This window comes from Fundulus heteroclitus, chromosome 7, assembly GCF_011125445.2.
Source record: "Fundulus heteroclitus isolate FHET01 chromosome 7, MU-UCD_Fhet_4.1, whole genome shotgun sequence".
Classification (NCBI taxonomy): Eukaryota; Metazoa; Chordata; class Actinopteri; order Cyprinodontiformes; family Fundulidae; genus Fundulus; species Fundulus heteroclitus.
The window spans coordinates 43,350,736-43,362,905 of record NC_046367.1 but is presented as its reverse complement, the minus strand read 5'-3'; the positions used below and the strand labels follow the sequence as shown (position 1 = coordinate 43,362,905).

Sequence of the window (12,170 nt, the reverse complement as noted above, 5' to 3'; positions counted from 1 at the left end):
CAGTGGGTTAATTTTCCACAGACTGACAGAAGCTTTAATGATGGAAAATAGTCTATTTTTCTTTAGATGTTACAGATGATCCTGCAGAACCACGCTGAGGTTCTCCATTAGCTGGATGACGCTCATAAAATCCTCCTGATGTCGCTGAACCTCTCCGTGTCCAGCCGTGTTCTGACCTCAGGTGATGAGGGACGGTCCAGTTAAAGTCTGACGACGATCGTCCCGTTCTAAAAATAAACCCGATCCATCCTGCCAGCTCGTCTCGGCTAAACGATCCCCGCTCACGTCTGCAGGGACGGTCGCCGTAGTGTTCCCATAAAGTGCCGCAGAACGCCATCGTCTGTTGGAAGTGATTAATGGGAGAAGAAGAGCGCCATGACGAGGCTGCGCCGAGCGCTACGCTGATTTAATTTAGCCCTGATATTCTCCAGCTGCATCTGGGTCCGTCCATTAGGCCGGGTAAACCCGGGGCTGGTGTGTGTGTGTGTGTGTGTGTGTGTGTGTGTGTGTGTGTGTGTGTGTGTGTCACCAAAAAGTGAGCAGGACTCTCTGCAGAGGCAGCAGACGTCCACTGCTCTGGTTTCCTGTCTTCCCTGCTTCCCGTTAGCAGGGAGAAAACGACGCGGCGCTGCATCGCTTATCTTCCCAGAACCGCGGGTCAGGCGGAAACCAGGAGTTTTAAAAAGGTACTGGTGCAGACGGTGCCTGAAGAGATGCTGAGTCACTGGTTGCTGTGGTGATGTGCATGTGGGAAACGTTTTTATCTAAATATTCAGGATCCCAGAACAAATACCAGAAAAAAGGAAACGTGAGTAAAAGGCGGTTGCTCCACCCTCGGCACGGTGCCGTCTGTGGTTCCTAACGTCACCGTGGGCGAGTGCTGACCCGCTCTGCTGTGCAGAACCGCTTTCATTCAGACAGCTTTCCCGTTTCTGGTCCTGCTGCAGCGTTTCTGTCCGACTATTCCAGACTTTGACTAGGCCAGTCCCAAAGAGGTGGACTTGCTGGAGTGGTTTGGATCATTGTTCTGATTCAGGACCCAGGTGAGCTGCAGTTTACGTCAGAAACTGATGGTAGAACATTTTCCCTCGTGGTTTTCTGCAGGAGAGCAGATTTCTTGGTTCCATCAGCGACAGCAAGTCTGTGGACTGGCGAAACAAAAGTCTCCTCAGTCCACAGAATATTTCCCCAGAACTCTTGAGGATCGTCACGATGCTTTGTGGTGAATGTGAGACAGGCCTTCGTGTTCTTTTGGGTCAGCAGTGGTTCTGGCCTTACAGCTTTCCCATTTATTCCCAGTCTCTCTTTTTCTTCTTGTTGAATCCTGACCTCTGACCCTATCTGAGGCAGTGAGACCTGCAGAGATGTTCAGATGTTCTGGGTTCTTCTGGTACCTCCTGGATGAGCCGTTGATGAGCTCCTGGAGTGATTCTGGTGGGTCAGTCTCTCCTGGGAAGGTTCTCCGTTGTTCCATGTGTTCTCCATGTGTGGGTCATGGTTCTCTAGAAAGCCAAACCCTTGGAAAAGACTTTGTAATCCATTCTGGACCGACAGTCAGTGGTTTTGGTTTTCAGCAGTTCTTGAATTTAGAACCGGACCCGATATGCGGCTGTTTGGGATCCTTTGGCCTTCTTCATGCAGTCAGACTGGTTCTTTTTTACAGATCTCCTGAATCTGCTGGTCCAGTCTGGATGTGATTAATGTGTTTTAATCCGTGATAATTCACGGTTCTATTAGGAGGTGATAACTTTCTTACACGGTACCGGTTTTGTTTGGATTTTTTCCTTTTAAATTGAAGAAATAATTTTTAAAACGGGTTTTTGTATTTTCCTCAGGTTCTCTTTCTCTAAAATCAACTTTCGTTTCAGTGTGAAACACTACAGTGTGACAAAGAAAGCAACTTTTTCACTCGGTGCTGCTGCAGAAACGCCGGACGGTTCTTGACGGTTAAAAGTTCTGCTGCGGTTCTGTTCCCGCTCTTAAGGAAACGTCGTCTCTTGACGTTCTGGTTCTGCAGAGATCAGAGACCCTGACCCTCCCTCAGCCTGCGTGGATGAACTTTGTGAAACCCTTCTGTAGTTTTCCATCACCTCCCCTGCCGTGATCCGACTGGACTTTGTTTGTCCCGGTCCAGCTGCTTCCTGCCTTTCTTCCCAGATCAGCAGAAATAAAATGGTGTTGATGTTCCCGTCGCCACTCTGAGCCCGGTGGTGAAGGAGCCGACGGTTCTCCCTGAGCGTGTTCAGTTTCTTCCTGCGATGACCCGACGACCCGGTCACATGGTCTGGAGAACCAGGATCACTTCCTGTTTCTCTCTCTCTGTCTCTCTGCACCTGTCGCCAGGAGACCAGGTGCTGCGTGGCTTAACGCAGGTTCGCACCGCTGGTGTGTTTCCAGAGACCGGGCCCCGCGGCAGGAACTGGCATTTACAATCCGCCTCCGTGGCGCCAGACATTCGAGCCCAAAACGATCCGCTGTTCCGTTTTTTTTTTAAAGGTGAAGCTAAAGGTCAGAGAGACTGGAGAGTGAGGTCCTGATGTTTCCTCTTCAGAACCACATAGACACCCAGCTGGTACCCAGGAGAACTGACCCGGGGTGGTCCAAACGTCACGATGCAGCACCGCAGTGACTCCACCATGGAGGAGGCGAATGGACGGACGTCGTCACTGGGCTTCTGCAGATGATGCTGATCAGGATCTGGCTCCCAGTCGGATGTGATTACGCGCTGATCCAGAAACGAACCAGCTTTCCCTGCTGCAGCCGAACGGACCCGGTGGCAGGAGAACACGGTCCGTTTGCTCCTCTGAATCCTCTCATAATAACCCGCTCAGATCTCATGGAAGGTGAACAGCTGGGTAGCAGGTAACTCGGCCCAATGAAGGAGGAGCTAGGGCGACACCTGCTGGGCGGTTAGAGATATTACACCTGGACGACCGTTAGAATAAATCCAGTCAAAGCAGATTTATTCAGTTATTCACATCTTTTTAGTTTGGAAATGAATCTTTTTATTCTACTATCTGAAGCTGTTCTTTCTTACTATAACCCATGTCTTTGGGTTCTGAGATGGAAAAAGGTGGAATCTTCTTGCTGGGTCTGTAGAGATCCTCCTGATCGCAGAATGAAGCAGGAGATGGATCAGAGGGTTTCCTGTTGCATCTGTGTCCCAGTCCTCACCTTGTGGTGCTGAGAGATCCGCCCCGACTGGAGATCATGGATAACTTGGAGATGATCCGTGAGGAGCTCCACCATCTGGAGGAGTTTGGACTTCTCCGGTGTCGGTATTTGATCAGGATGCTTCCTTTGGAGGTTTGTTACACCCGGAAAGACCCAGAGCTCACTGGAGGGACAGTAAGACGCTCAGATGTAACATTATGACTGGTGACTGTGGTGCTGGGTAACAGGTCGCCTCTTCATCACAACACCTGTTGGGGGGGAATACAGCAGAATTAGATGACTGGGTCAGGCCATCTTCTGGACTGCAGCTCCAGTTGGATTCTCCATGTCTGCAGTTCACAGCTGGTCCAGTGGGAGCTTAACCAGCTCGAGACAGTGGAGGTGATGGTTGACTTCCATATCTTCCCCCACGCTGCCTCCTTTCCACCGTGTCTGCTGTGGATCTCTTGCGGTTCCTAGGAACCTCCGTTTCTCTGGACCTGAATATTGACACTCCTCTGAGACTGGACCTCCTGCAGTAAATCCAGCAGTCCAACCTTCTCCAGGAGCTGCTGGTCATCTTCTCCACAGCCACCATCCAGTCTGTCCTGTGTTTGTCCATCACTGGGTGGTTCGGCTCATCCACAGAACAGGACCGGTCCAGACCATCAGCAACGCACCATCAGGTCTGCAGAGAGGATAATCAGGGCTGACCTCCCCTCCGTCCAGGACCTGTCCGGGTCTCTGGTCAGGAGGAGGGAAGCAAACATCTCTGCAGACCCCGCACCTCCTGGACACAACCTGTTTAGACTTTTACCTCCAGGTGGCGCTACAGAGCGCTGTCTGCTAAAACCAGCTGCCACAGAGACATGTTCTCCCCCCAGGCTGGTTCTCTGATGAACCCTGAACAGTCAGACCAGTCAGATCCAGACCAGGCTGATTGGTACCGATCCAATCATTTCTTCCTCTTTTGAAAAATACTACTTATTTACAAAGAATATTTTAATTTTTATTTTCAGATATTTGTAAAATGTCTTCATTGACAGCAAAGTAGACTCAAAATCAAATTCCTTGTTTGTGTCACAAACTTGGCGATAAAGGCTGATTCTCCTCCTCAGACCGTTTTTGCTCTACATCTCTGGCTTCCATCACATCTCATTTATTTCCATTTTAAGGAAGAAACAACCTGCATATTGTTTCTCCAGCCCTGTTCTCCGCCACCCGCTGCCTGCATGCTTCACATGTTTCTGCTCCAGCACGCCTGATTTAACCTGACGGTTCACTAACGGGCTGCGGCAGAACCCGATGACAAGCTGCAGGAACCGCGTGAAAACATGCAGCGCAGAACTCCTGCAGGACAACTAGGAGTATTCAACCGCTTCCAGGTCTAAATCTACCTGGAAGAAGAGAGAAATTCATGAACGCTACTGCAAGCTGATTGGCTTGTGTTACATTCCCTGTAGATCCATTTAGGAGTCTGATGGAAAACCAGCACAGATTTCACAGAACATGCAGTGAAAAACATCAGGGAAAAAAAAAACAGCAAAAAGCTTTTAGTCAAAGACTTGATGCAGAAAGTTCCAGTTCTGCAGTTTAACATCATGTAAAGCGGATTCATTTATTATTTTTGGCTCAGTGGGACGTCTGTGTTGATGGATCATGAAGGAGAAATCAATCTATGTGAAGCTTCTTTTTATTAATACATATCCGTGAGTCCATCCATCCACTGAGCTGTCAGTCCGTCCATCCAGACATCCTTACCTCAGAGGAAGTGACGTTCAGCTGCTTGTGTCCAGGATCTAATGAAACCGTGAGCTTCACCTGTCAGCTCTGCTCCTTTTCTCCTTACAACAGGAAGGAACATAACCTGGAGACCAGGTCCTGATCTTCCTGTGTCCGGGCATCGATGCTGTGTTTTTACCTCAGTGTAGAAAACAGAGAGAAATGTGATCGGGGTCAGCAGAGAGTAAACCCGCCTCTGTTTTCCTGTAGGATTTAAGATGCCTCTTTGTCTACCCCAGATAAAGATCCTCGTCTTGCAACTTTTCTCCCCGTCACCTGATTTTCCTGGAAACGGCACATAATGACGTGAATCTAACGGTTACCATGCGCGTTTTATTTATTCGTTTGTGGAAACATTTGATCGGATCTCTGCTGTTATGAAGCGTTTTGTCTTTAAGTCATGGGACCGGCTTTAAAGGGTCACCACGGGTCAGAAGAGGACGGACGACCGTGCCGACCACCAGGGGGCAGCAGTGATGCACGTTTGACTGAACCTCCTCCTTCCTCCTGTAGATTTCCCACAGCCCCCTTCCTGAGCTCCTGCAGCTTGTTTAATCAGTCTGTCAGGTTTGTTGTATTGAAACATGAGGTGTGTGTGTGAGCAGCTGTTTAAACAGACACACACACACACGCTGTAAGCAAACAGCCGTTGTCCGTTTCGTCAGCAGGGTGTAAACATGACGAATCCTCGGCAGTGATTCCATGAGTCCTCTCTTGTCTCGGGGATCTGCCGTGTTGGGAAAGCTGCAGCAGCTGGATGAAGGTGGGGCGTTTTCCGCCCGGGATCAGAGCCGGGGGACCCGTGGGCTGGGAGCTGACAGCCCCTTATATGACTCAGAGGCTGATATTTACTGACATTAATACCAACAAACAGAAACCGAAGCAACCAGAAGACCTGCTGTTGGACAAAGTGAAGAAACACGCCGTGAAGCGAAGGTTTCTGGGTCTCGGGCGGGAAATGGTGAAACGGACCACAGCTGTTTATCCTTTAATTCGCTATTTCACTTCTTACATGGGCTTAAACATTCTTGTCTGGACCCTGGATCACACGTCTGCTCTTCTGTTCAGTGTTTTAGCCACTTAATGATTTGATTGTTCATGACGTGGCGATCCAGTCACAGCAGAAATAAACTAAGTACACCCCTGTTGCTACCATAGGATTTAAGGGGGAAAGCGTCACCCAGGGGTTCCTAATTAACTGATGCTGATCAGTCTGAGCATGTCTGTAAGAGGAGCACAGGTGGGTGTTTGCTCAAAACCAGGATGCAATGACCTGAAGGCAGAGAGGAAGATTTTTCCCAGGAGGAGAACATCCCAGCAGTTGCCAACCTTCCCAGGACATCCAGCAGGTTCAGCCCAAGGTCAGAGCGAGAAGCTCAGAGAAATGACCAGAACCCCAGGAGCTCCACCTCATACTCTGCAGGCCTCCGTCTGTTTGACAGCTGAAGCTCGGCCCAGATTGGGTCGTTAGTGGGACAGAGAGCAGATCTACAAAAGAATGATTGAGTGGGAAAACGATCAAAGTGCTGCGATGGCCTAGTCAAAGTCCAGACCTCTGTCTGCAAAAACGGATCTAAAAACAAGTAAAATGTTCTTAAAATTAGTCTATTCGTCCTTGATTTGAGACAGTAAATAAGATTATCTGCCAATGGAATGAGTATCTTTGCCCCTAAAATAAGATAATTAGACATCCTGCGCTTGAAATAAGATGATGGAGATGAATTGTTCCAATTTTAAGTGGAAAAATCTTATTCTATTGGCAAATCATCTTATTTACCTGCTCAAATCAAGGACAAATACACTCATTTGCCCGGTTTGATAGAGATGCAGACAATGGATTCTTCTGGATTCTTCTACAGTCACTAAGAGATGAAAACCTGGCCCATCTTAACATTTATGTATTTATTTTTCTCCCTTTCAGAATAATTTCATAAACAGGAAGTTAAAACCTGTTTCCTGTCCAGTTTCTGTTAACCCGCCCAGGGCATAGAAAACATTTTGTGTCGACATCCATCAGACGACGTCCAGAACCAGTTTTAACTTGGACTTGGTGGCGCTGTCTCTGCTCTCTGAGCTCTGGTTTTTGTGTGAAACAGCGGAGCCCCCGCCTGGTCGTGCGTCCACGTCGAGGTGTTTACACCGTGTGTGCTCACGTGTCGGACCGTCTGTGCAGAACGAAGACGGAGGAAACGGGACCGGAGGAAGCGGAAGCGGTGCAGCCCCGCCCTCTGATTGTGTTCGGTGGTCCGAGGTGGTCCAGCCCAGCCCTGAGGGATAAAATGCTCCTTCTAAGAGAACATGGGAAGGAAATCCATCCCCACCCCTTTTATTCCACCCGATCCGAGCCACTAAAGTCACCTTCAGACCAACTCCAGGTTCCTGAAACACTCTTCCTCCCCCCAGATGTCTCCTGTCCAACATCTTCCTCCTCATCTTCTCCTCATTCCTGCATCCCGTTCTCCCAGCCCGCTGTTTGTTCTCCAAAGCTCGGACTTCCTAAGAAGGTAAAGTCCAACACGAGCCCGGCGCCGCTCTCCAAACACCCAATATGGAAGTCCTGACTTTTTTCCTCCCATGTGGCTCTGCAGTGATGTTTACCAGGGACCCCGGAGCCGGGAGCGGTCCGGTCGGGGAGAGAGACGCACGCCTTCTGGTGCTTATCAGGCAGATAGACAAGTCTGCTGCGGTCTCGCACACATTAGAGCGCTCCATGTGACTTATGTCACAGCGAGGGTGTCAGCGGACCGTGAACAGCCCTCAGAAGAGGCCAGCGTGTCTGCTGGTCAGACGGAAAACAAATCCCGCTGAAGGAAACCAGACGGCGGTGGAAAGACGCTGTTGCTGAAGCGTTTTATGGATCCACGTCTTTATCAGAGACTCCTACCGGGTTCTAGAGGAGGACAAGGTCCAGAAGTCCTCATTAGGTTCTGCAGTTTGGTGGCTTAGATATGATCCATTCTCAGCAGCAGACGTGCTGGGTTTCCAGATGTTTGCAGCTGTACAGGAGAGGCTGTGCTCCAACTCTGTGCCTTGGATGCAAAAAGTACCATAATAATACTGCTTTAGTAATATTATGGATTAAAATGTTATTAACTTCAGTCAAAGTAAAAAAAAATAGTCATGAATTTTCTTTTTTTTCTCTTTTTCCTAAATGCCAGATTTAGCAAAAAAAACAATTTTAAGAAACATAATAGCGAATAGAAATTTTTTTAAGGGCATTAATCCAAGCCTGTGAGTTAGAAAGTGGCACTGGTGTTGGTTCTAATTGTTTTTTATATTCTTGTTCAGTGATTAAAAATTCTACCTAAAACTTTTCCGTCCAATACATGGAAATTATTGCATCTACAGAACAAGCAATGCCGTTGTTTTTCTAATAAAGACGGGAAATTATGAAGGGATTTCAGTTCCAGGTGGTGAAAGGTAAAAGCAGAATGGACCGCCACTGTTGTTCTGTTTTAAAAGGTATTTAAATGAGAGTCAGTGGCCTTAATACGGCTCTGTTTTATCTAAAAGTCTTATCACAGGCTCAAAGGAAAAAAATAATAATTTAGAAATGACAACTGACTTTTTTTTTTTTTTAAACAATGTGCATCGATACATCAGACATTCTGCAAAGATAAAATCAAAAGAAAATGTCCAGAGACTCTGGAGGCCTAAAATATGTAGAAATGAATTTAAGAATGAATGAAGCTGGAGGAGAACGAGACAAAGAGAATTGAAGAGGAAGAAAAATTCATGTAAAGTTTCACTCATTGGTCTTATATTTCTCTTTTCCTGTTAATTATTCTGAATGATTTACAATTTATTTACTTTTGTAATTGAATGATTCGTAAAAGGTTTCCTGCTGTAACCAGTGAGGGTGAGAATCATTTCTAACATAATCATATTTTCAGCCTGAAGCCTTGGCAGTGAAAGCCGCCGGAGCGTTTTGATCTTCACGGAGCTGACGGAGCTGATGGAGCTGGGAACCCTCTCACACTCGGTGTGCCTCGGTGCTGAGTCACGGTGCCACCCACATCCAGAGGCCTCTAATTAGGGAGCAGTAAAGTCCACCATGACCCAGCACACACAGAAATAGACCCGAAACGGGCCGTGATGTAAATTACACATCAGCGAGAGGAGCTTCCCACTGTCTCCAGTTTGCACGCTGAAATTCAGGTTAAATCCAGTTTGCTTAAAGTTTTCACACCGCTTTAACTTTTTCACATGTCATCATGTTCCAGCCACTAAATCATCGTAAACTGTTTTGGATTTTATGGGGCAGAACAACTCAAAGTGGATGAAGATATATGTGGTGAGCCTTACATTAATAAGGTAAAATAAAATGTGACGCCGCCAGCTGCCTTCAGGAATCTCAGAATCAGGAGCCCAACCAGCATCATGGAGACCAAGAAGACCCAGCAGACGGGTCATGGAGGAAGTTCTGGTCCAGTTTATAGCAGGACCAGGTTCTAGAACAACATCCCAAGCTTTAAACATCTCCCAGAGCTCCGATCAATCCTTCATCTGGATCTGGAGAGAGGATGGACCACCTGCTGACCTACCAGGACATGGACCTCCACCTGGACTGACAGGAGAGCTTTAATCAGAGAAGCAGCCAGGAAGACCATGGTAGCTCTGGAGGAGCTGCAGAGATCCACAGCTGTTAGATGTGCACTCCACACATCTGGTCTTTATGGAAGAAGGCCAGAAGAAGTCCTGCTTGCGGGGCTACATAGGAGACTGAGCAAACATGTGGAAGAACTTCAAACTTACATCAACAAGACGACCTTCAGGATCACGATTTCGATTCCTAGAAACCTGACCAGTAGCCAGAGATGTTATGGGACGGTTTAGATCAAAGCTGAACCATGTTAGAATGGCCTAGTCAAAGTCTAGACCTGAACACAGCTGAGAATCTGTGGCAAGACTGATGTTGCCAGATATTTTCCATCCGATCTGAGCTGGTCTAAACCTGATGAGACCTCCAGCTGGACCTGCAGCCACAGGAGGTTTCTACTGGGTACCGACACAGCAGGCGGCTCAGATTTTCCTCCATTTATAATTGTAAAAAATTTTGAAAACCGGAAATAAATGTGTCACAGTTTTGTTTCGTTCTGTCACAGAAATTCCGAATTAATTACGTTGAAGTTTTTGGTTTTAATGTGACAACAGGAAAAAAAATGGTTTCATACTTTTGCAATGGAGCGTTTTTATTTCTGCATTTCTGATTTACCCCAAGTTCTGAAATATTGCACTATATAATTATCAGTTAGCTAAAGTATCTGAGCGTCTGGATGTATTCACACAGAACCGTTCTGCATCGTTTCTGCCGATTTTCCTTTAGAAGGACCTGTTTTTGCTGCAGATTGCAGGTAATTTAGCATTCCCGCTGACATCAGAACCGGCCAGTGTGCACGTTTATGTCACATTTATCAGCTACTCAAAGATATTACAGATGGACGGAAGAATGCGGCTCGGCTCAGGAAGAATAACTCATTACATAAGGACTGAAGCCTTCCAGGAAAAGCACACAGCGTTCCCCTTTATTCGGAAAGCCGACACCTCGGCATGCTGAGCCGTGTTTTGGTTCGCAGTCCTTCCAGAGGATCTGACCGTTCAGGAGCTGTTGGGCCCGCTTGGCTCCTCTGCCGACCCCAAGTCTTACACCCAATGGGAGTCCGTGAAGGGGGGACGGGAAGAAAGAGGGGAAACGGCAGAAAAATCTGATCAAATTGATTAAAAACATCACATTTAATCTAGATTCTTTAGGTATTGTAGATTTTAACTCTCTTGCTTCAATACTTTAAGGGGCATCATTTCATCGCCGTTTTTCTCCCGTGGACAACCTGCTGTACGGAAAGCCAAGAACTTCATGAACAAACCAGTGATTTTAAAACGAGACGCGTCTTTGTCCCAGGCTGTGGAGCCTGAATGAGTTCGGCCATCAAGGATTTTGGAAAAGACTTCCTCTCAATTTGAGAGGATTTGGAGAACCTTTGCAAGACAAAGATCGACTGAGTCTAAAAGTCTTTTAGTAACTTATTTGAGGATGTGAGCATTAATGCATCACAGTAATGGCAGCTTTTTGTAGTTTGTTGTCCTTCTAACAGGTTATTTATCAGTTGAATTTACAGGTTAAATGTTTTATTAAAGGTGGAAATAAACGGTGGAAATAATTGATCTTGGTTTCGTTTCTGAAGTTTTTCTTGACCCATTCAACCCAACGTTGGCAGGCCTCACAGCTCTGATTGAGAACCAATCAAAATGTAGACTGTCTCGTTTTGCGGGACGATCAGAAAGAGGCTAAAAGGCTGCAGAGTCCTGCACAACGTGGGGCACCGGGCCCCCCCGGCAGAGACAGAGTCCCAGTTTTCATCTGTTTTCTTCACGTTTTAAACCTTCAGCTCTTGGTGTGTGATGTGCATCAGAGAGATTTGAGTGCAAAGCTCGCCCCGTGTTAACTAAACCGTATCTGGTCTGGTCCTGGTTCCTTCTTCAGAGCAGAGACGTTGGGCAGCGCCAGCCGACTTTGACCACAGAACAAACACCCTGGGCCTGTTTGGAGCCGGTTGCTGCCACCTTAACAGCCCCTCGCTGTCGTGATTCATGCTGCACCCCCCCAGTCTGCACAACGTGGGGGAGATGTTTCCTCAACTGTGGATTAATTTTGCTTTCTCTCTCTCTCTGTGTTTTCAACAGTGTGCCGAATAGCGTGCCACAAGAAATGTGAAGCCAAGGTAAGAGTCAGAACAATCCTCACCAGCTCACGCTTCTCCGTCCCAAAGGGAAGCAAATGTCTTGTTTAAAAGCTGATTTTACGTTTGTTTAATTGTTTTATGGTTCTTCACGTCGGAGCTGTTGTTAAGCTACAGTCAGCTTCCTTTTAGGGAATGTAGATGCAGAGATGTAAGGGGGGGGGGGGGTCTTTGGGGAGTTTATGGTTCAGGGGGAGAAAGAAAATGTTAAGAATGTCTAAACAAGTGCTCAATTTACCAGAATATGTTTACATTGGATGAGCTTCTGCATCTCTGAGATCGCCCCGGGTCTAAAAATAAAGATGAAGCCGTTTCATCCTCTGAATCATCTTCCTGTTAAAAAGCAGAAACACAAGCAAGGGGGGGGGGGGCGAGGGCTCGCTGTATGTGAGCGTATAGTTTCCACTTCTGCCTCAGAGCTGGGATCTCACCCAAAGGCGTCCTGCTCGTACACACCTCCGCACACACCCTTCATCTGGGATCCATTAGAGGAGCGGC

The 12,170-nt window shown here is 47.3% G+C and overlaps 1 protein-coding gene across 4 annotated transcripts in view; it reads left to right on the top strand.

Moving 5' to 3' along the window:
* Window positions 1–11,764, top strand: part of LOC118563783 (tensin-2-like) — a 77,396-nt gene extending 65,632 nt beyond the window's left edge. For 3 of the 4 annotated variants that reach the window (XM_036139706.1, XM_036139704.1, XM_036139705.1), the window contains exon 3: window positions 11,617–11,764. In XM_036139706.1, the coding sequence (XP_035995599.1) occupies window positions 11,617–11,723 (107 nt within the window). In that variant the 3' untranslated portion in view covers window positions 11,724–11,764. The remainder of the gene's footprint in view (window positions 1–11,616) is intronic. The other variant, XM_036139703.1, reaches the window with a different exon arrangement.
* The last annotated feature ends 406 nt before the right edge of the window (window positions 11,765–12,170 follow it).